We start from the raw sequence: 25,243 nt of genomic DNA, 5'->3' as shown, positions 1-25,243 counted from the left end.
ATATATATATATATAAGAAAATAATTTTGTTGGATTATCAAAATAATTACATAGGAACTTCAAACATAATGAGCAATATTGCATAGAGTTTTGACATTCTAGCAACCAGTTTGAACGTCGTACATAATTATTTTTGATAGTCCAACAAAATTATTTTCTTATGTATGTATATCTATACTAAAAAAAATTTCTAGTTGAAAATGGACAAATTAGAATTTTCTGATTATTTATTAGAATTCTATAGTTGATTAATTTTAAATCTATCTAACTAAATTTTTAGATATTTTAAACCATTTTGTCCTTATAGATGGAAGCACGATTTATTTTAAATGCTAAAGTATTAAAAAATTCAAGTAGATATTATATACAGATATGAAAATAATTTTGTTTTGTTATATATCAATATAATTACGTAGAAATTTGATAAGAAATATACTGCAAAAAAGTTTGATATTCTAGCAATCAATTTGAACGTCGTAAGTATATAATCATGTTGATGGTATAACAAAATTATTTTTAGATCTGTATTTTTAGATCTCTAGTGAAATTTTCAGATATTTCAGCAAGAGTATCCTTTCCGTGTATGCGTGTATTTCTCTTGTGGAAAGAAGGACTCGCTGTCAAAGCTTTTTGTTTGGTCGAGCAATTTCGCTGTTTCGACATCGTTCGCCAACTTCGAGTTCGCTATTTCAGACTATGTGGTATATACAAATTTTGCGGAGCATTATACCTCTTCGTGTTGATTACACTTTTTGTTGAACTTTTTGTATTCAGAATCTGCTTGTTTTTTTTTTTCAAACATGTATTTATCTCGTTCCAAGTGCAAAAATGTTTTGGAATTCAGGTAACAAGAATAGATTTAATGATACCTTCATCGCTCGAGACTGTCGAATTAAAATCGAATTAAACTGTCGAAATTAAATAACTTTGACTATCAGCAAAAAATTTTTGCTGTGAAAAATGCTTTTATCTCTCGATAAAAATTTCATAATTAGTCTTTCATAAAATTTAGAATGTGTTTATCTGTTTTATCTTTATTTAAACTTCGTTTAAACTTGATAGATTGCGTCTAATCGAAGCTGAAATTAATAAACAAGACGACATTATTCGAACGACGATCAGACAAAGATTCTTTTCATGATGCAAATTACCTAAACCAGCTGACGATTGAAATTTATTGAGCTGTCGCCTTCGTGAATACATCCGCGTCGTATGACGTCCGATGAGTATAAATGGATAGTCTATGAAGATCTTAACTCTTAACTGTGTGGATATGTTTTCTTATTACATACTAATGGATGTGGTATCTTAAAAATTCCTCCTTTTAAAAAGAAAAAGGGAAATAAAAATAATTTCTCTTCATTTTGTATACGTTCTTTAGCTTGTATTTTCTTATATTTCAACGGACAGAATCAATTTATTTATTTTTAACTGTGGTATGCTTTTTTATTATATATTATACTAATGGATGTAGAATGTTAGAGATTCCTCCTTTTAGAAGAAAAAAAGGGTAATAAAATTACCCTTAAATGATTTTAATAATTTTATTCACATAATTTTGGTCCAAGAGTCAAACTGAATTACAGCATTCTAACAATTTTACATTATTTTCACTTGAGCTCTTAGATTAACTGGAGTTTAATAAAAACCTCATCTTTTGTTTGATCACATCTATATATTTTTATTTTCGTAACACCAACCTTGCTGGCTTTCACGCGACCAATTTAAGCGGCATTGTTACGAGATCCATACGGGTGCGAGCTGTCGAGGAGTGACGCACCCTTCTCAATCTAAATTGGAATGGCTATTGATAGGGGAGGATCTGGTAAAGAGGAGTACAGGTGCTTCTCCGATGTCGCACGTTTTATTCTTTTATAAGGCAAACGGGTAGCTCGTGCATTACACAGTCGGTGTTGTAGCAATGAAAGACACCTGGCTGCGATAGCATTGAATGCAATCAGCTTGATAAATATTAAACTAAGCGCGTGAACTAGCACTTTCCCACTCAGCGCTTCAGCCAGTTCTGTACGCTTATAATTCTGTTCATGATGCATGAAATTTCTTAATATTCCCACAGAACAGTGATCTTTACAAAATTCGTCGAATCGCTCAGCAATGAATTTACTCAATTTTCACTGCCAATAATAACATAATTAAGGCTCGCTTCCACCAATGTAAGATTAATCCCGGTTTAATTTACTGTTTAGCTTTTATGTAGCTTTTATACATTAAATCGAGATTAAAATTAATATTACGTTGGTGGAACATTGACGTTGGTCGAACCTATTTATTAATATATTCCCCTTTGTATGACTCACTCAATCATTTTTTTATTTCAGGGAGCAAAACAATAGCTTGAAAATGGGGTTGAGACGACGACGTAACAAACTGAGCGGGACGTCTACGAGGCAATCAGCTTAGATCCCGTGTAAGAGAAGATGATGACTGCCATGGCCCGGCTGCCCTGCAAACAATCGTCGTCGCCCTCGCAGCAGACGAGAGTGAACAATTTCGGAAGCAGCCGGAATTCATACTGGGATATGCAGCAGATCAGGCATTCCGCACCGTCGTACGTTAGAAGTCATCATCGACACACCGACTATACAGGTGAGAGCGCGTGAGAACGCATTGCAAAACGCATTGCAAATCGCATTGCGAATCGCATCGCGAATCGATGCGTCAAGGCGCCCTATTGACGCGTGCATTCACTTGAAGAAGAAGAAGAAGAAGAAGAAGAAGGGAAAAAAAAGAAATTTCTACACGCGTCTTTCGAATCGTTCGAAGTTCCGCCAGATGTAAAACAAATTTCCATCATGTGCCGGTACATTCCGTACCAGAGAATTGACCAGCAAAAGCGTAAAAGCGAAATACTATTGGTTTTGAATCATCGTGCGGTTATAACGTGCGAATTGAGTCGAGGTCGAATTTTATTTGGCGGAAAGAATCCATTGCCACTACTTCCGTTCTAGTTTTGATATTTTATTTCATCGACGTCAAACGACAGGCTTTTCTAAATATATACCGCGAGTTATATACAGTTGTGTAGTTATATACCTACCTCCCGATGAGAAATTATCCGTTCCATTTTCTGCCTTTACGACAATTCGGATTATCTTCGTCATTAACGTCCCATTGTGCGATCGTGTCACGTCCGATTAAGGACGAACGCCGATAGTCCGATAGCCTCATTTCGACAATTTATGGCAAGCGCAATGCCGCGATTCGATCCAACGAATTTAATGTTGCGATAACACGTCGCCAATACACTTCGCGATAGTGGCTTGTGATTCTCTCAAGGATCGACATAAATTTTCTCTAATCGCGACGAATTCTTTTTAACACGAAAAAAAACATGCCTGGTAGATATTAGTCGAAGTTTCACATCTATAGAAATATTTGCGAAGAGGTGTCTGTTAAAAAGAAAAAGAAGAATTAAAATTATGTTATCGTTCCTGCCTAAATTATATGAACTTGCACAGAAAAAAATGGTTTGCCGAAATATAAAAAAAACTAAATACAGATCTAAAAATAAATTTTGTTGCATCATTAAAATAATTGTACAGAAATAAAGCTCAAGCTGATTGTTAGAATATAGAAATTTTTTGTAGCATTGCTCATCATGCTTGAGTTTTCTACACAAACATTTTGATGGTACAATAAAATTGTTTCCAAAATTTTTAGATGTTTCAGCAAAATCGTTCTTTCCATGTGAAGAAAGAACGATAACTTATTATATTATATAGCTATAGATAATTATATAAGCTTATAAGTATTCAATGAAATTCAAATTAAATCCTAATCAATTTCAATTTCATGCACGGAAAGAATGATTTCATTGAAGTATGGAAAATTTAGCTGGATGTAGATTTGGAACAACTTTGTTGAACCATTAAAATAATCATGCGGAAATCTCAAGCATAGTGATTAATGCTGCAAAAAATTGTGACATTTTAACAACCAACTTGAACGTATTACATAATTATTTTGATGGTCCAAACCATTATTTTCAGATATATATTTAACTAAATTTTTAGATTTTGCTAAAGCCTTTTCCGAGTTGAATTTTGATAAAGAGGTGATAGTGTAAAATAAAACGAGCATGAAACGATAGAAAGTCCCCATCGGTTTTTGCATATTCTCCTCGGTGATTTCGCCATATGTTGCGATACAACCATACAATACGTGGCCTTGACGTTGCCTCTGTCATAACTGACTCTTTTTTTTATCGCCAGTATGTGTCCCAGCCATTATCGCAGTCGGTGGCTGCCTCTCCGGAGAGAAACGCCGGGTTTTATCTGGCTGGCGTTCTTTGGGGACATATGCGTGTCGGACGATGTTGGGCACATGTCGTCAATCAGCGGCAATGCGAAAACTGAAAGAGAACCAAAGAAGAACTCACAGACGTTCGTCAACGGTTGCTTGTCCGTCGTTAACACTTGCCCTCGGCAATCTTGGCACATAACTGAAGACATTACTTGCCGGAGCAAGATATCCGCCGCGCGCGATGATGCGATCGTCGCCGATGATGCCATAGGAATGAACGTGTCGCCAAACAGATCGGTCTCTGACGATATGTCTGACGATATGAAAAGAATGTTAGATGGCGAGAAACGATTGATAACGAGAAAACGCGTGTCATTGATTAAGTCGACATAAACTGGCTTTAACGCTGATTCTCCCTCTGTTCGGGATATGTGTTCCTCTTCCTACATATCGAGGATATCCGGCTTGTAAATCTACACGCGGAACGAGATTATCGCCAAATTGCCAATTAGTATAAGTAAGATTATATACAAAAGCCGCTCTAATTGGCGGCGGGACTCTATTTCGTATGCAACAGCCATTCGTACGTTCCGCATTAGCATTTCATCACGTTTCTTAATAAACACCGCACGCGCGCAAATTGAATATTAAACAGCCTCGCTCGCAATTATTCGAAACAATGAAATACTTTCGTAGCATCGACTTATTTAGATCATAGATTTTTATGCGTACATTCTCGAAGTCTCGCGCATATTTTCACTTTATATATCTAATAAATATAAATATCGCTGTTATCCACTCACTTTTTGTCACCTTTTTTTGACAAGTCACTCAAAAATTACTACATTCAAAATAGATTATTATAATTACTTCTTTTTCATATGAAATTTTTAAAATGGTCTATTTATATTTTTATTGTCTTATTTGAAAAACAGCGGTTTATATTCATTCACTGTTGCTGATTGATTGGGTAGTAGTCCACTGTTAAGTTTGTTGTTTTTAAATTTAAAACCTTAAAGTAAATGTGAAACTGAAAAGCGACATGACTTTTCAAAGAATACAATTATTTCTTGCACTCAAAGTACACGTTTTTGTTTTCTTGTTGCAGTTTTCAAAATTTTATCTATTGTTTTTATAATGTGGTATTTATCTTGCTCTAGATAATAATAATGTTTAATTTTTACTTTGTTTGATGAATATCTTTATATTACTATATATAATAAAATAATTATTTATTTTATTTAATAAAATTGCACCAGAGATGTATTTGTATTCCATCGTTAAAATCCTTATTCTTTTCTTATTATAAACTTTGAAACTATGCTATGAAAAGAATTTGTTATATGTTAAATTTTTCAAAGATATACCAAGGAAAATAAGAGTAAATATTTTTTATTCTTAAGGAGGTTAGAGGGTCAAAATTTTTATATTTTTTTGCTTTAATCGATAGTATTACTCTTTAAAAATATACTTGTAAAGCTTTAGACCAAAATTCGAAATACTTTTGTACTTACAGCCTGATACGCGTCGCGCAGATATACAGTGATACCGAAAACTTTAAATGTATTTTTCTCAAAACCATTTTTTCGAAATTAGCGTACAAGATATTCAAAAACTATTTGAACCAATCGACTTCGTCCAAAGTTTTTTAGTTATATAATTGTCAACCATCTTAAATGAACTAAAAACATTTTTTTAAATTATTTCTGCATAACAAAGTCGAAATTTTATATTCAAAATCGTAACTTTTTTTTCAAAGTTCCATAATTCTTACAATTTGATACTTTTCTCCTATTTTTTTTTAGTTCATTTAGGATAAAATATTATCTAATTTCAAAAAATTTTTGGTATTTTTGATTCAGGCAAGAATTACAGGCTCCATATTGCATGCTAATTAGCAGCGTCTGTGCCGAAGCGCAGTAATGATTAATATATAATTTATTATTGTATTCATTATTTTTATATTAAAAAATTATTTTGTATTGTTGAAATATGTATATAACAAATTACAATTAAAGTTTTATAAAGATTGGTTTCATGATTTGTTCATAAAAAATTCGCAAAAATCAGCTATTTTTCAGCATTCTAAACCAGGTTTCTCCCTTAAATAATCTTCATTACTCTAAAAATGTAATATATAGTAAAAATGTAGTAAAAAAAATGTTTTAGTCATTTTTGGTTATTATTTTAATGTCTGAAAAGTTTTTGTCACTTTTCGATCCAAAAGTAGTCACTGTTTCATTTTTTTTCGGTTCGACTGGATAGCAGCGCTGAAATATATATTAAAAAAACGAGTTTGAAAAGTGATGGAGAAATTTCTATAAAATATTTAAATACCTATTCGTTAATAAAAAATTAAGCTTCGAATAAGCCGAGGCAAAACGCACGCGCGTACCTGTGTGAAATGTGATTCTTCCGGGACATTTGATCAGCCTGGCATAAATATTAGAGATCAAAGACCCTGCTGGGAGCTGATATTTTAAAGAGAAGCCGGTTTCCATAAATTTAGTGGGGACCCACTGTCGCACGTGATACCTGGTCCGAAAACGGTGTTTCCTTCCAGAAAGCGTATTATTTACTTTGGTAATCTCTCACTGATGACTTTTTTCTTTACGCCACGTGCGTGTCACAGGGAAGCGGAAGAGCGCCGTTGAACTGCTGCAGGAAACGAAAGCCTTCTACGTAAAGAGCGAGACCGTGCTGGATCGGAAGCAGGAGCTGAAGAACAGCGGACACTTGCAGGTTTCGCAGCTGAGCGCGCCTGGCGCACCACCTCCGAGATTGCTGCGAAAATGCACCGGCAACTCATGCCCCATGCAGCCGACGTCGCCGTCGCAATTGCAACCAACTCCCATGACGCCGCCCTGTTGTTGGGCCTCGTGTCACGAACAAGACAGACGTAAGTCGCTAGAGAGATCTTCCCTTAGAGAAATCTAATATTAGCCAATTTATTACTGAAAGACAGTAATTAATTATTTATTTGAAGTACTAAAAGCACTGAACAATAGTGCTTTTAATACTTTAAGTAATTCCCATAGCACACTTCATTCGAGGGATGTCTTAGAAATATTTTTGGGAATGTTCTTAAAATGTAGAAACATTTTCTGCGTGTCTTTAAGACGCCCTTTGGAAATCTGTGCTGTATGGATTAATTACTACCATTTACTATTAATAATTAGAATTTGTATTAGACTGACGAGAGAATAAATCAATTAAGAGAAATAAACTTATTTTCAGTTAAAGCGGATCTTAGTGCTTAAATATTTCAAAGTGAATTTATATACATATCGAATTCTGTAATTTTAGTATTAAATTTGCCAGTATTAGATATGTGTAAGAGCCCAAAATGACATGAGAGTGATCCTAGCATATCCCGGGATAATCCGATGAAAAAAAAATCGCGAAATTTATTTTGTTCAAAAAAACTCAAATTTTTGAAATCGTCTTTGCAATTTTTAATGTTTTATCATTTTAATAGTTTTTAATGTATTTTTATTAAAAAGCAATAAGTCGCTCGTTATCTTGCTTAGCAACACATAAAAATATTTGAAACGACTACATGTACAAGCAAAATTGTAAGGATATAGCAATGCAATACTATATATTTTCTCACAATTACAAAATTGATTAATGTTCCGATTTTACATAGTTTTTTTTTAAATCTACATAGAATTTAAATCATGTTTAACAGAATTAGATGATACATTTTTATTAATTATGAATTATATTTTATTAATTATTGACTTTTACAGCAGATGACAAAATCTACTTTTGTTACGATTTTGCAGTAGATGGGATTCTGAGTCCTCAACAAACACTGCCACCCGCGCTGCCACCGAAGAGTCCACGTTTGGTTCCGGTTCCCCAAAGACGGACGATTTCGGGACCCCCGAGCGGTACCGGGGGCGAGTTGCAAACAAAGCTGCGTCGACTGCTAAACACCGACAGCAAGGAGAATATGTTCTTTCCCGATAGCCCACCGCAGAGCACGGCGCAGAGTAACGGAGTGCCGACACGAGAGGAGAAATTCCGATATTCGCCTGGAAGTCTCTCACCCGGTTGTCGGGACGATGATCGTATTCTGGTGAGAAAAAAATTGCGACATATCGATCTCCGCCTCGTGCTATAATACCGTCACTCATCTTCCGCATAATCGTGCACTATTTTAAGCTCTGCGATACATCCCAGCGTTCGCACACATATACACTTTTTTGTCAAGGGAATTTATGTACGTGTTCATCAATGAACACTGCGTTGGTTGTATCATTTCACGTTGCCTTATTTTTTTTCGCAGCATTGCGCGCCGCAAGATGTTCGCTTCAAGTTTGGCAGAAGCAACTCGCACTCGCACACTTCGGGTAGATCCGGTCGGAAGTCAAACAGTTCGCCGTCGGTGGAAAATACGATATGCCACAAGTCGCTGCCGGATTTACACACGAGTACGCGTCGCCGAGCATCGCTCTCACCGCGCGCATCTACGAAATTATCCGCGAAGCCGTCTGCCCATCATCAGACTACAAACACAAGCAATTGCCCGGACTATGAAACTAGTTCAGATTATTCGGACCATAGTTTTAAACGTGATGCCGTTTGTTATCGCAGGTAAGTAAGTTCTGCTTGAGTCAGTGATTTGTACCATTTAATAATGATACAAATTGCCAATAGATTGCATCCAACAATTTTACTTAGTTGATTTTAAGTAAAGTGGATGATCAATTGTGGTGCATTTCTAATCCATTTTTTAGTTCCCGCCATATCAGGCGATCTTTGGGATCTGGTGGCGGCGATGCGAGCAGCGTGTTATCCTCGGGTGGACGAACACAGAAGTCATCGGGTTCCAGCAAGTTGAGCCACGGGGCGACAGCTAGAGACTCCGGCGGTTCCTCTGGACACTGTACTCATCGCAGCGAGCCAGCGCCCAGGATACAGGTACGGACAGTTTGATTATATATATATATATATATATATTTCAAGGGTAAGACTATTTGATCTTAATTATCGTCGCTCTCTCGCAGGATTGTTGGGCTCATATTCGCAGAGATAGCGGTGCGTCCACACAACATTCTACTGAGAAAGACCGCTCTAGAAAAGGCAGCTACATTGGTGGAACACCGCCATCCGTTGTGAGACACTATAGTCCGGAGTCTGAAAGCAGCAATAGTCAAACAGATTACAGCCCAACTTGTAATTCAAGGTATTCAAACGCCTTTCGCTTTCAATTATTTGAAACGTTTGTAGAGAAGATTTAAAACGCCTATTGTCTACCCGAAGGAAATTAACAGCACAGCAACGTTTGTTATAATGTGATTATGACTTTAGGTTCTCTGATGGTTGGAAGGAAGGTCGTGGTCGTCCGATTCTACGATCTAAATCAGACATTAGCGATCGATATTGGCGGCAGGATAATGGCCGTTCCAGCAAGATATCCTCTCGCCCGCCGCGATCGATGACTCAGCTCGAGAACTTCTTCGACCGTTTAGGACTGGACTCGGATAACTATCAGCGTATAACGGAACCTGACTCCAAGACGTCGTCGCCCATATTCTTTGACAGTGTCAGCTCTGTGGACTCGGCGTTGGGTCTCTACTCCTGGGTCGGCACTAATCAGACGAATCAGGGTAGTCAGTGGCAAAATAACTGTAGTATTGGCATGGGTAACGATGAGTGTAACCAAAGGGTAAATGATCCGCCGAGTATCGTCGAGCGAAACGCACGTATCATTAAATGGCTTTGCCAATGTCGCAAAGTGCAGTTAGGATACAGTTAAACAACGAGTTTCTCAGCGTGAATAAATTCTTTTATTTCCAATGACAGTACATTTAAATCAATGATGTGGTAATGTTTATCGTTTCGCAAACGGTATATCAGACACTCCGCAGTAATTTCAAATTCATATGTTTCTCGTAAATGTGGAATTGATTGTCGCTTTTCCTCTTCCTTTTTACAACTTGCATAATATTTAATCATTTAAGAATTTTTATTAATCCTATATTAGCTGTTTATATAAGCGTACAATTAAAAAATATCCTTTTAATTTATTATGATAATAATAGATAAATCTGTGCCATTTCATAACCACTTGTTACGGTTCTATACGGTGTGCCTTTCATTGTCATTACATATTCAGGGTAAAGAAGATCTTTAAAAACGTATTTTTGTGATATTGCGTTAATTTGTATATTAAAATTTATATAGACAATTTTGATGTCTAATATTTTGAGGGCACACATATTAAAAATTTACTTATACTTAATATGATTCTTGGACAAATTTGTTATTATATATTTTAATATTATTAATTTTGTAATAAGTCTACGATATGTTGCGCGAATTTTTCCTATTTCTATTTAGCAAAGCAATACTAGACTATTACAAGACATTAGCAGTCGTGCATAAGGGGAACGTGGAATTTATTACAATTTTGATGTGAAGTTGAATAAATTTAGCGATGCGTGTTCCTCATTTTCAATTTTGAGAATGATTAGTTGATTTGTAGAGAGAAAGTACTCAGACGAAAGATATTTACCTCGACTTTATGAAAACTTATAGATATAATTTCATAAAAAGAACGATTAAAAAATGTTGCCTTTACTCTTGATGGTTTCTAAAAACCACGTACATTTAAAGTGAAATAAGCGTTCAATTGATGTTAATATTTGATGAAATTTAGAAGGGTGATCGATGAGTTACAAATAGCTTGATGTTAAACGATAGGCGAAAATATGATTCCAATTTTGTAGTCTAGTAGGAATATTGATGTGATTTACATTAATATATTGTATAAAGTGAAAGCGCTCATTTATCATCATTCTATTTTAATAATAATCTACAAAGATTTACACTAGCTTCACTATACTAGCTCATCAATTTTTGTTTTAACGTCATACAACGTAATCACATACAACGTAAATCATATAAAACAAATATAAACATATATTTTCTAAATTTACTTGAAACTGATCTGATGATACATATTTACAAAGACTGCGTGAACTTTACAAATGACATAGCTTAATACATCGATCTTATTGTACCATAAATTTTCATTATTTCGCCAATTATAGCACACAAATTTATTATCGTACTTACAAGGAAATATGTAATGCAGAAACTTTTATGATATATTAATAATACAGGATATAATTCAGTAATTTGTTAATATTAATCAATATTTCATATTTTGCATTTCAAAAATCATATTTACATAATGAATTAGTTATACGGGGCAATTGTACTTATACCTTATACTTTTTGTTTTATTTAACTGTTCTACTTAACCTGATACTCAAATTGTTTAATCTAAATTTTCAATATTTTTATAGCTGATTACAATTTACAATCAACATACTGTAATACACATTTTGCAAAGTACAAAGACATTAAATATAAAATATTAATGAATTGATTATAGTTAACTTTTCGTTTTGTGAAATATCATATTATAATCTTTATTTTCTGAGTAGATTGTAGTTTCAAATGATGAACTTCTGCTCTCCTATTACTAATATACATGAACGAGAAAGAAAGGCAGAGCAATCATTCAAGTACATTCACATATGTGCTATTGGAAAGTGGCAGATTGAGCGGAAAATTTGCAATCGAAAGAACATTTGATTCTGATAACTTCATAAAACGGAGGATCGTATTTTATGATTAAGAAGATTCTGCATTATCTATTTCTTATTTTTTCATGAAAGAATCATTCTATTTTTTACTGTGTGATAAGAAACATGATCTTCATTCATATAATTCATGTAGAATTTAATTACTGGCTTTTTTCTTCGGCTATTTAGTTCTCCCTACTCTCTATGGCAATCAAATGGTAGTATAAGAAACTTTGGATGTTCACGACACTTATGTGATTCATATATTCTTGTAACACGTGATTTTTGTGTAATACAAAATACACAGTTATTCTCAAACTTCTCTGATTTCAGATGGTATAGGTGTTTTAAATATATAATCAACAGTTTCGCGTAACTAAAAATATGATAAAGCATTTAAAAGTAGAGAGAGAAGTTGATACCATATAATAAAGATCTATATAATAAAGATTCTTTTTGAGCAGGCAGCAGTTTAAAGAATGTATACGGGGTGTCTCAGGCATTCTATGTCGGACTGTAATCGTTAGAGGCCAAATTAAAAATTTAAGTGAATTTGCTGTCGATGCATTAACAATTTTACAGTTATAAGTGACTTAAAAATTATAAAATTTTGGCGATTAAGTTAGATTTTTTATTCATGTCTTGGTCGCCAAAATAAATGTTAAAGATTAAGAAATTACACGAGAAAGAAATGGCATCGACTTAATTTCAAAGTTGCCAAAGAATTAAAAGTCGATAGCAAATTTGCAGTGCCCGAGACACTATGTATAAGGCATTAGATATATATTGGCGTAATAGTAGTGACAACTAGCGTTTGCTATATTTGCAATCTTCGACGAGGATATATAAAGAATTTATAAAGTTTATAATCGCTGGTGTAGTAGTCAATTGTAAAGCGTTATGACACAAAATTAGATATGTGATTAAAATATATGCTTGTAATATATATATATATATATATATATATATATATATGCATATACATATATATATACACATATATATACATATACATGTATAATATATAATATATACATATTATATATTATATATAATTTGATGTTTTATATATATATATATGTATATGTATATTACGTTTCCTAAATTTTTTCGGAGTCATACAATATTATTTTTCATGATAGAAAAGATATTTAGACGTAGCATCATGCTATGCATTTGTATACATTCTAGTATTAACGAGTTGAAAATATCGGAATTGAATTCACACACGGAATAACACTGTGAGGACTAAGTTAGATTAATTAGAATTAGTTTCTGTATCAACTTGCATAATAATTTTCACGATATACCTGCTTCATAATAAATCGTTATTATTTTAAATTTTACGCAGAATATTTAAGAACAATAAAGTTATGTACAGCTAAATTTTGCTTCGCGTCAGCGCGTATAATCTAGCTGAATCTAGCAATATAATATACTAAATAATTAAATATTCATACAATTGTTCGTAATATCGCGCATTACGTAATTAATTGAAAAAGGAATTATACAGTTCTCTTTGTATATTTTTCCAATGTTTACGGTTATGCCTGTTTTATATAAAGATTAGTCATCCTATTTTATAATTCTTCTTAATATTCTGCTTTGTTATTTACAGAATATATTTTACGAGTTGTTGTAGTTTCTTAAAATGCGGTTTGTTTCCATTTATTTGTGAAGAATCTCGGAAAATAAGAATATCAAAACAAATATATACTTTATACATATATTAGAAGCATGAAGAAATTAAATAATAATTGAAGGAATTTTTATAACGTAAAATATTTAAATTCTGCTACGACTTTCTTTCCTCTTTTTTAAAAGCGTTTGTTACATATTTGATAAACGCGTTAGAAATTATTATAAAAATGTGTTACATATTACTATAGAAATTATTTTATATTTCGTATACAGAGAGGCTTAAGTATTTTTTATATGTGTAAGAACAAGATGAATTAAAGCTCTTTTTACAAAAGAGTTAAAGAGATAAGAAGAGAGTAAAAGAGATAAGAATACGCACTTACATTGTGAAATTTCAATATATCTATATAATATTTTTTGTGATGCATAATATTTAATATTGTTAAATCCGTAAATTTTTAATTGCTTTTATAATCTAGTCATGTAGAACAAAATATGTTAAAAAAACTTTACGATAATATTATAAAATTCCTTCTATATATATTCAAATCTTTTATTTATGATCCTCCCACAAGCATTTTCTCCAACAAATTAATTAAACGAAATTATAAGGTAAGATGTATCTTTTCTCAATTGACAAAAATATTAAATGTTAAGTACAGTTTTCACTGTTCCAATAACTAAAATCGCAAAAATTTTTTTTTAATTCAAGAAACAATTCCAAAAATTTATGATAGGGAAGAGAAACGCTATTTTTCGTTATATATCCTAGTGAAAATTTTTTCTAAAATTCACTGCTAATGCAAAGAATTTATGTGTTTAAAGCAGTGAATTTTTGTTTTTAAGCAGAAAATTTGTATTTTTAAAGAAATGAATTTGTGTTTGTAAAGCAATGAGTTTGTGTTTTTAAAACAGTGAGTTTGTATTTTTAAAGCAGTAAATTTGTGTATGTATGTGTGTGTGTGTGTGTGTGTGAGAGAGAGAGAGAGAGAGAGAGAGAGAGAGAGAGAGAGAGTCGGGATGACAAATATATATATTTTAACCTCTAAAGTCTCCTATTTTAACGCCACGTTTTTTTGCCAGATTCTTTCATTTTAAGTGAAACCGTCGAATCAGTATATTTTATTATTAAGATTTCAGGTGGGGGAGAGGAAGGTATTCTAAATAATTACCCAACCAATATAACATAGACTGTACAGATATAAATACAGCGTTTTTTCTTTCGCATAGTCTCACGGACCAACCTGAGTACTTAAATAAATTTCTGGAATATATTATATATTCTAATTTTTAGTATTCTTTTTTTCTATTATAATATTTTTATATTTATAATATTTATTTTTAATATTTATTTTGTGTTTAATATCTTTTGTATTTATTAAAGTGTATTGCACGGGGAACGCTGTAAGTACATTGATAAATAATACATTTCGAATTTACCACGAAACGATGACGTACTTGGTGATAATTCTGATTGGTCGCTCGACTATCACGTGATTATATTTTGCGCATGGGCATACTCTTCTCTTTATATCATGATTGTGTGTTGAGTGTGGTTGAGTGTGAATACTGTGAATTGTGAGCTCTGTGAGGGAACAGTGCCATTTGTGTTAGTAGACGTTGGTAGTGATGTGGAACTTTGCAACGGTAAAAATATGACGAAAATAAATCCGTTTACAAATGTTTCGTTTCTGCGTATCACGACAATTCTTTGCGCAATATCATTATGCCTAGCCGCCCTGTCCGACAAACAGTTATGTTACGACCCAAATTGTTCGGGTAATTGAAGCCATACTTTAGATCTGAAACCCATAACATATTTTTTCGTTCTACTTGGCCGCATTATGATCATTGCATTACTTTTCCTTGTTATTTAGAACCTGTTTCGCTGGCCAGGACTATACTCGCTTACAGAGCAAACGATCGCGATGTGATGTCATTTGGTGTCAATGTAGATGTCAAAGTTTTTAGTAAAGGTTCTGGAAAACGGACAGACTTATGGGGTATTGAGGTATACTTTATGTTATCTTTCTATTGAACTTTCTATGTCGTGTGACGTAATATTTTTATTGTTTATATTTTCAAAAACTAACTTTCTGATATATCTGAGATTGATATTTCTTGATTCCATAAAAGATATATTTTCTCCATGTACTGATGTTATTTCAGATAAATGGCAAGCGTGGATTTGCACCAAAAGCATTTCTCAATGAATATAAAGTTCTAAAACGTGATTTATTGTATGAAGTGCCTGTTTATAAGTTTAATGGTGAAGTTAAAGTTCAGCCTAAGAAACTCGAATCAACGGAGAAAGAGAGTAGCGAATCGCATACTTTGTTGAAAGATGAATTATCTCAGGATGATAATGGGACACCGTCGCTGAAATCTATAGATGAAGGTATCATAAAAGAATCTCATACAATCAATGCAGATAGTGTATCGCCTTCTTACGAAGTGATAGATGGTACCACAGTTTATTTTGAGAGTAATCCGTCTGTGCAACCAAGCTCTGTATCTGAAGTTGCTCACACTACTGCATTGCCGAATGAACAAGCTTCAATGATTCCTGATTCTGAAATAGAAGAATTATCATCTGACAAGAATACATTTATCAATAACAAAGAATTAGAACCAGGTACGAATGATGCCAGTAGTAAACTTGAAGGAATTAAATTAGATACTCAGAAAGACACAAGCCTTGATTTTTCGATAGAAAATTCAGAATCAATAATTGGATCAACCTTAGATACAGTGAACAAAGATGGTATTTCAGTGCTTGATGGTAGTAGTAAGTCTGAAAAAGAATCATTTGAAAAGGTAGAACATACAGAAAAATTAGAGGACAGTGCTAAGGAAATTGTAGAAGATAATAAAGAGAAAGTTACCGAACATGTTGAAAGCGACAGTATATTTGCCTCTATTACGAAAACATTTAACATATTATCTAACTTAGAAACTGTGACAACAGACAGCACTATTACTGAAAGTAGCGATGATACAACTTCTGAAACTACTGAGAACAATCTACAATTACAGGAACAAGTTTCGGAAAATATTGGAGTTGATGCTGTAACTGAAAACATTCTTCAATCTCAAATAAAATTGGAATCAAATATAGATCAAGGTTTTACAGATAAAGAAAAAGTAGAAGCGCTGCAAGAAATTATACATGAGAGTACTACTGAGAGTATTACTAAAAGCGTAAGAGTTTCTGATGAAAAGATAGATGAAGCTTCCACAATTATTTTGGAAAATATTATATCTAGTGACGTGCCTTTACCTGATAATGTAGTACATGAAAATGCTGATATACCTGCCAAAGAATTGCCAACAACACTTCCAATTTTAGCGAACGATAGTCCTGTTTCAAAACTCGACGTTGATAGCTATGTTGAAAATATTGAAAAACCGAAAACCAACGACGCAAAGAAAGTTATGGAAAATATAAGGACTGACGATGCAATTATTTCTGGTGAAAAAGAATCAATGATCTTATCTAATTTGCAAGAAACTGTAGTCACAAATGTCACTACTCAAAGTAGCGACGATGTTAAACAGAAATTACTAGAAAGTAATGAAGCATATCTCGAAAATATAAAGAAAGATGTCGATAACGAAGAAATCATTGGCCAAGCTGTTAAAAATGTAATTGCTGAAATTTCAGAAACTATTAGCTTATCATCTGAAACAGTAGAAAATATTACGACAAAATCATTTTCAGAAAGTTATTCTGTTGATGAAAATATAGCAATTACAGAAGAGGCATTAAATCGTAACGCTATAGAGATTCAATTTAATAAAGAATCAATTGTACATAATAATGTAAATAAGAATAATAACTTAGTTAACGACGTTAGCTCTGATAATGTTCCTATGGAATCTAATGAAATCTCGAAATCTAGCGATCTCGAGCCGGAGCAATCTACAGATTCTAGTCAAGAGAGTATAATCTCAGAGCAAACAATGATTCTTAATAAAATTCTCAAGAAACAAGATTTACCAAGCATTGAAAATTTGGAACACAAAGATAGTAAGTTATTGATTAATTATAGTATAAGAAAGTTTCAGTATTATGTAAAATATTATATAATGTTAGTATGACTATATCTAAACTTAGATGCTTTATATGTTTAGACGAAAGTCAGATCGTCAACTCTGAAAAGAAAGAAGAAACCTTACCTGGATATGGTGATCACATAAGCAGTGAAATTAAGGTTTTGTATAAAAAGAAGAATGGAAATAATAGTTTAGAGAAACTAGAATTTACACCTTTTCCAAACGAAGCAGAAGGTATTATTTATTTTATTTCTATATACAATAATATTTGTTGAGTTCTTTAAAAATGTAATGTGATATTTTTGCATAGTAACTTGCACAACAGTATGTACAACTTGTACGAAAGATCACGAATGTATAACCGAGACAGTAAGTGAGAACGAAGTAAGTTTTATGGAAATTTTTTGTATACTAATTTATTATACAGTTATTTCTACATTACTACTCATTTCTATATATAACAATTTTTTCTCTGCAATAGAAAATAGACCTTAAAAAAGGACAAGATGAAGAAGACAGTTCAATGAATAAAACAAGATTGGATCATAATTATTGGAAAACATTAATGTATCTGTGTGTAACAGCTTTTACAACACTCGCGTTTACTCTCGGATATTATTACATTGAGGTAAAATTATCTCGCTTATTTATTTATTTAAAGTGCTCGAAATAGAATTTAAATTTATTCTGCATATTAAAATCATATCTAAACCGTATTTTATTAATTATTTCTATTTTGAGATATTATATGATTAATTATGCAAAATATTTAAATAACATCATTCAATAAAGTTTAATGATAAATACATTTCTGTTTAGAATATAAGAAGAGATGGACAGCTTATTGCAAGAATTAATGACCTCGAAAAAGAATTGTTAGTTTCTACAAAAGAATGTGAAGTACTCTGTGAGAGTCTAAAATCTACCAAAGATAAGGTGAGCAGCATATGTGAACAAATTGATTTTTTGCTATTTTGATACGTTTTCTTTTTCAATTATTAAAATTTGAACGTATTGTATACTAAACTTTAAATATTTTAACAAGTAAGAGAATGAAGCCTGTAAAACTTATTGTGTATTCACATTATATGATCTTAATAAATCGTTTATTATTGTTTAAATATTTTAGTTGCATTGCATAGAAGATGAATCATTTGGTTCTAACGAAATGGTTGTATCGCTAAAAGCTGATTTAGAAATATCACAGGTATATGTATAATTTTTCGTTTTTTTTTTATTATGTCCGTACGAATTAAAAATTGCACATTTCAACATTTACATTTTTCTGTCATAGAATGCAAAGATGGAGTTGGAAGAACAAGTGACTTCGTTGGAAAAAGAGTTAGAAAACATAACAGAAGCTGGTTTAGAAATGGAGCGTATGCTAAGAGAAATGTTATCGTCGAACAATGAAGTTAATCCATTAGCTCAATTAGTGGAAAATCTACAGACGCGATTAGACACTCAACAAGCCGCGAACGAATCCTTAACGAATGCATTGAATCTTAAGGCTCAAGAGGTAAGAGCAATTTATCACAATATATTATTTGCAGATCGATTTTATTTGATTAGAAAAACACTGTTTTTTTATTTCTTAATTGTGATACAGTGTAAACTTGAGGTTAATGTTTGTTATAATATTTGTTTGTATATGATATCTATACGAATATAATAAACATTTTTAAAGATAATATTTATATTTTTAACAAATAATTTACATGTTAAATACAATAAATTTATTGCAGATTGAGACTTTATCAGTAGAGCTTACTTCTGCTAAGAAGAAATGCGAGGAGCTTGAAGTAAAATATTTGCAGGTACAGGATGAATTGGTGACTCAGAAAAATCTTAAAAATAATATAGAACAAACATTAACAGATGAAGTACATAATTTGGAAGAACAAGTAGAGCAAGTAAGTCTGTAATTATATACATTAGTCAAAATTAATACATAAAAATTAAAATATGTTTAATTACTAATAAATATATGGTTCAATTATTATTTTTTCCTTAGTTGTCTACTGAAAAGTCGTCGTTATATAAGGAATTGAAAGACAAAGAGATAGAAGTGAAAGAACTATTAGAAATTATCAGCCAAGTCAAGTCAAACAACTTGGATTTGGAAAAGTTGTACGACGTATCTCGCATTAAAATTGAGGCAGTGCAACTGCGTGAGGAGAGAGACGAATTAAAGATGCGATTAAACGATGTTGATGGAGCTCATCAGTTATTAGAAGGTATTTTTTTTAAAGAAAAAGATTTAAAATTTCATCTATTTGATAATTTTTTGAACTTAAATCTTATTCATAACAATACTTTTGTGTTGCAGAACATATGAAACTTGTTAAGGAAGAAATAGTTGCGTTAAGCGATCAATGTAAAATGGCTGAAAAAGAAAAGAAAGATGCAGAGACACGACTTGAAGTTTTATCAAAGTTTTTCCAAGATAAAGAAACCGAACGCCAAAAGTAAGTGGTGATTAGCCCCTAGAATTACATATTTAAAAAATTATACTTAAATAAATTATTAAAAAATATTATAATCTCGTTTTAGGGAAGAGGCTATTTGGTTACAAAAACAAGGAGAAGTTGTATCAACGGTCGAAAGGTTACACACAATGCAAAATGAAATTCAAAATTACAAGTAAGTATTATTTCAATTATTTGATATAATATGTCTAAAAAGAATTAATTTGCGAAAAGTTAGAGTAAAGTGGATACTTGTATATGCATCATGATTACAAGAATTTATGTAAGTTTATGCGCTACAATCAGTTTATCATAGGAAATTGAATTTCAGACAACAAATAGAAATGTTAAAACGGGAGATTGTGGATCAGGAGAGGGAGTACAAAAATCAAATATCCGCTCTAGAAACAAAGGCACATGAGCAATGGGTATGTATAACATATATGAGAAAAATGTGAATACAAGTACATATGTTATTGAGAAATACTTACATAAAATTTTATTTGTTTTATAAGGTCGCTGCCCGTCAAAATGAGCGCCGTTTGGAAGAATCGAAAGCTGAGGCCGGTCAATTACGTAATCGTCTTACGCTCGTAGAGAAAAATTTAAATGATACAGATCCCGAAGCGAAGCTACATCGTAAGTATTCCTCTGTTATGAAATATTAATTATACCCGTATTTAGTCCGATAATAAATAATTAAATACAATTTTTAGTTTGAATCAGATTTTATCGTCGATCATTGTTACATAACTTTTACTTTTTTCATATAGAAATATACACTCATTTTTTGTAGATGAATAGTAATTTGCCATAAAGTTCTTATAGAAATTATAACACGTAGTAATGTTGCGATCCGTAGAGTAAGATCATTTAGTTTCTTAGAAAATAATAATTGAAAAATATGTACAATATTATCTGAGATAATAAGCATGTTGGCAACGTTCGTCTACAGACGGTGGATCGCAAAATATCGCACGGAATTTACACTTTGAATTGTCTATTTTCTTAAACTGATTTCCAAACACAGGCCTGGAAGCGAACGGAGAAACTGTGACTTCCCCACCACTGTTCATAGGAGCAGAATCGTCCAGTTCTCCCGTAATGTTTAGCAGTTCCTCGGGAGTTCCGCCGCCTCCACCACCTTCTTATTTACACTGTTTCCCACCGTATCTGCCACCCTTACCGCCCGCCACTACTTCTGGTCTACCTCCGTATGATATCAGTCAACGTCCTCCGCCACTCGGCGGCAGATTGTCGTCACCTCCGCCGATGTTACCGCCACCGGCGTTACACCGTCCCCCAGCTTCCGGGGGCAGATACGAGAACGCCAGTTCCCCGCCACCACCTATGTCTCCGCCGCATTTACTTCCACCGTTTGACCACCATAGATCACCACCGTTGCCTCCGTTCGGTAGCGATCATATTCTGCCCCTTCCTCCACCCGGCTCGATATTTCCTCCCCTGGGAACGGCGCATCCATGGGGTGAAGACTCACTGCCGCATCCGCGCAATTCTGGTTTTCATCCACATCAACGAGAGCAACGTGCGCGCAATCATAAAGGTTTGTGAAAACGATGACAGAAAGCGACGACACGCATTTCATTAGCATGCCACGTAGCGTTAATCTGTTAGAACAACCTGACGTTTTCCGTCCTTTTGGGAAATTTGTATTTTAGTTGTTATTATTATCATCTGTCCTTTTATTTTTGTGCATGCAAGGACGCAAACGTTTCTCTAAAGTGAAACAGTTTTGGAGTACTATGGAAGGAAATAATCCCAAATAGATGTCAGGTTAAAGAGTTTATAATCAACGATTTTAATTTATGCTAATGGCATATACTCGTATAATGTACTTTTAATTTTTTAAAAGCATAATTTTGATATTTTTTTATCATTCTTATTATTGTCATAAAAAATCTTTTTTTTTTTTATAAAATTCAGATAAAAAGTTAGCTCCAATTTATCTTTTTTCTGTAAGTTTTATATATTTTATTAAATTTATTTTTTTTTTATCACCATTCTATATGTTAAATCATAGGATAAATCTTATTTGCGTGTATCGCAGCAATTAAGGAACGTAAAAAAGATATATTTTACTTAATTAGATATTAATTTTTTTTAGGTTCCTTACATTCTTCGGGAGAATCACTGGATAAGACACATCACGGGAAAGTTTAAGTTTTGTATCTTGTTATTCAGTATACTTGTACAAAGGCCAAATCGTCACTGTATCAGTGAGAGTTCTCATTGTGTAACAATTATAAATAAATATGTGATGATAAAAATTTTACGTCAAATATTAATAGAAGAAACGTATTATACGCAGGAATTTATTAAACAGTGTCATCTGTCAATGTTATTGTATCTGTGATTATTATATAGTAGATTCCCTGTTATTTTATTTAAAAGTAGCAATTTTTTATCATCAGTCATCTGATAAATTAGTAATTTTTTTATTCTATGATTTTGAAAATGATGTATAACAAGTTATTTGTAAAAACTTATAAAAATATTTTTATATATTTTAATTATATTATGAAAACGGAAGAAACACTGAAAATTTGTAATTAAGTTATATATTTCTGGTAATAATATATACTTTAGATAGCAAATGTTCATAGTAGATAAAATGTTGTAATAAAATCCTTATAATCAGTAGATTATAAAAGATATAATTATTATATATGGTTTTAAAAATCGAAATAAATTGTAATTTATTATGATAGGCTGTGTTATCGAAGTTATTGCAGATTTAATTATATAACTAAAATAAAGAAAATTGGATACTTTTTTACTTTTCTATCTTTTAATCGATATAATTAAAGTGAAATATTATAATCATTTGTGATGTAAGTGTATATATAAAGTATTTTTTATTTTTATGTTTATATTTTTTATAAAACATAATTTAAGTTATTTGTAAAATCGTTTGCCCCCAAAAATGAAAATTATGCATTTATTATCTATAGAAATATTTTCTTTTTATATTTTTGTGTTCAACGAAATGCGAGATATACAAGTAACATAATATTTAAATACTTACAATAGTATTTAAATGTACTTACAATATTCACAATTCAGGGAAAGGGCGAGGAATGCACGCAATATCATTCGTTATAGCCTGTATGTATGTCGCAGCTTTGTAAAAATCATTTTCTCTGTTTCTTATATCACAAATAGTGGATATGAATGATAAAAGTATAATGATATTATAAATACAATTATCGATAATGTTATGCTAAGAATACTACAAAAAATATAAAGAAAAATATCAAGACTGCAAATATCTTTATCATTAGCCACCTATTACTTGTCACAGACTGAAAGTATTTCAGTATTTCGGTGTGTGCAGCTTCCACATTTAGCTCGGTATCTTCTATATTACTATCTATCCTGAAAATCAATTACATTTAAAGATTAATAATTTATACTTGCAAAATATTTTGACAAATTAAAAAATGTTTCTCTGTTTTCAAGATAATTGCTTTTATTTCTTTTAGATTCATTACATCATTTCCTCTTACCTTTCAACCATTTCTTCTTGTTCTTTAACCATATGTGCTAATTGTTGGAAAATACCCCCTAACTCAACTATAGTAGATTCTATATTTTGCATAGTTTCGGCTCTCGATTGCACGTACGCATCCTTGAAAAAGTAAATATATATGTATTCCTATTATATTTAATCACTTCACACTCTTCTACCGCTATTACTTACAGTATCATCTTGTATAATTTGTTGTAACTGCTGATTCATCACAGGTTCAAGATCTATCGCAACTGAATTACTAGAAATTTCTTCTTGTAGTAACAAGGAACCTTGTTTCCCAGAAACAACACTCGGAGGGAGCATAGTGGACAAAGATCCTTGAGTGAACTGCTGTCTCCTGCTTTGTTCCTCTCTCATATTCTACATCAAATAATTTATTTCTTAATGTTTTAAAGTTATTATTTAATTATTATTTCTTAATGTTCCATAACATTTGTAAGCCTATATTCTTTTTGGCAATTAAATTTATTGTTATTTATAATATTGCCAACAAAAAAAGATATTAAAGAAAATATGTAATTTATATCATAGAATATACATGCTATTTTTATGAAAGTTACAGAAATTAATCGATCCTAAACTGAAATATTCTACGATAATAACCAATTTTGATATAAGAAAAAAATGTTTATTTTGACATTACATACCTCAGAACGAACTTCCAAGACATTTTTGAAATGATTAGACATATTAGCTAACTTTGATTGCAATGTCATCACAATTGAGGAAGAATGAGAAGCAATGTGATGACTCTGAGAAGAACCAAAGCTTTCTCTCTGCGACTTTCCAAGCTCTTGTAGTTTTCCGATTTGAAGATTTAAGCTTTTTAGATCAGTTTTTATAATATTTGTAAGCTCTTCGATTTCCATTTGTCTGTCGTTAAATATGGATTTTTTCTTAGCCACTGTAACATAAAATATTAGTTATTACAGAACATTAAAAAATATTTTTATTTAGTAACTTTGCTACTATTTTAGTATTTTCCAATTGTTTTTATTCTGTTATGTGTGCCATACAATCTTATAAAGTAGCAATAAAAATTGATGATAACTGCCAATGATAATCTTAACGTTTCTAACAAAAACTATTCTGTAGCCTTTCGACAGTTTAAGGATCTGTTGTATATTGACTTTTATATTAAATCTATACATAAATCTAAAAAAATAAACAATCTCTTTTGCACAACAAAGATACAGTTCCATTGTTTGCAATGTTCTACTTGAATGCAACATATTGTTATCGTCTGAGCTATGCTCAGCTGAGCTCTTACACAAGGCAAGTTTCTCCAGCTTGATATATGTGCCAGCAATGTTCTTGCTAATGTTCTTAGCTATCATCATAAAGTTCGAGTAGCTCTGTATCTGGCGTGCGCGACGCGGATTTTGCAGATTCGCTGCGGTCCGCGTCACGGTCCTGCTCTGCATAGAGCGAATCGCGTTGGCGAACTCATTGGTCCTGTCGCGGGATGTCATCGTCGTCGTCGTCGTCGTCGTCGTCGTTGTCGTCGGCTGTTGCTCACTTGGGTCCAAGTTGACAGTCTCCTCGCTCAACAATCTGCTGCTCGCTTCGTCTCCATCGTAATAGTGCCGCGAGCCGCTCGAGCTCGCAAGGTCGCGATTCACCACGGGCCCTACAACATGACGTCTGCGTGCTGACAT

General features: G+C 32.4%; 3 protein-coding genes across 4 annotated transcripts in view; 2 read left to right on the top strand and 1 right to left on the bottom strand.

Moving 5' to 3' along the window:
* The window catches only part of LOC108754869, a 32,774-nt gene extending 22,639 nt beyond the window's left edge, over positions 1-10,135 (top strand). Inside the window, exons 2-8 of one of the 2 annotated variants that reach the window (XM_018497504.1) lie at positions 2,340-2,607; positions 6,896-7,162; positions 8,055-8,347; positions 8,558-8,865; positions 9,009-9,192; positions 9,279-9,457; positions 9,583-10,135. In XM_018497504.1, the coding sequence (XP_018353006.1) occupies positions 2,439-2,607; positions 6,896-7,162; positions 8,055-8,347; positions 8,558-8,865; positions 9,009-9,192; positions 9,279-9,457; positions 9,583-10,030 (1,848 nt within the window). In that variant the 5' untranslated portion in view covers positions 2,340-2,438 and the 3' untranslated portion in view covers positions 10,031-10,135. Of the gene's footprint in view, positions 1-2,339; positions 2,608-6,895; positions 7,163-8,051; positions 8,348-8,557; positions 8,866-9,008; positions 9,193-9,278; positions 9,458-9,582 lie in introns of both variants that reach the window. The other variant, XM_018497503.1, reaches the window with a different exon arrangement.
* Positions 10,136-15,055: 4,920 nt separating this feature from the next.
* Positions 15,056-22,370, top strand: LOC108754880 (transport and Golgi organization protein 1). The gene is made up of 17 exons (XM_018497527.1): positions 15,056-15,287; positions 15,386-15,519; positions 15,678-17,538; positions 17,643-17,798; positions 17,875-17,948; positions 18,046-18,192; positions 18,384-18,500; positions 18,694-18,771; positions 18,859-19,083; positions 19,310-19,477; positions 19,579-19,801; positions 19,894-20,032; positions 20,118-20,207; positions 20,364-20,460; positions 20,548-20,671; positions 21,063-21,596; positions 22,158-22,370. Exons 1-17 carry the CDS (start codon positions 15,164-15,166, stop codon positions 22,211-22,213), a joined length of 4,347 nt encoding a protein of 1,448 aa, XP_018353029.1. The 5' UTR covers positions 15,056-15,163; the 3' UTR covers positions 22,214-22,370.
* A 778-nt stretch (positions 22,371-23,148) lies between these two features.
* LOC108754839 (syntaxin-5) lies at positions 23,149-25,243 on the bottom strand. Its single transcript, XM_018497463.1, has 5 exons — positions 24,856-25,243; positions 24,233-24,489; positions 23,754-23,945; positions 23,560-23,681; positions 23,149-23,428 (listed from the first exon to the last, which is right to left on the bottom strand). Exons 1-5 carry the CDS (start codon positions 25,241-25,243, stop codon positions 23,269-23,271), a joined length of 1,119 nt encoding a protein of 372 aa, XP_018352965.1. The 3' UTR covers positions 23,149-23,268.

Source organism: Trachymyrmex septentrionalis, unplaced genomic scaffold (assembly GCF_001594115.1).
Source record: "Trachymyrmex septentrionalis isolate Tsep2-gDNA-1 unplaced genomic scaffold, Tsep1.0 scaffold81, whole genome shotgun sequence".
NCBI classification, from domain to species: domain Eukaryota; kingdom Metazoa; phylum Arthropoda; class Insecta; order Hymenoptera; family Formicidae; genus Trachymyrmex; species Trachymyrmex septentrionalis.
The sequence above is the reverse complement of the archived record's forward strand: the minus strand, read 5'-3'. Positions and strand labels throughout refer to the sequence as shown.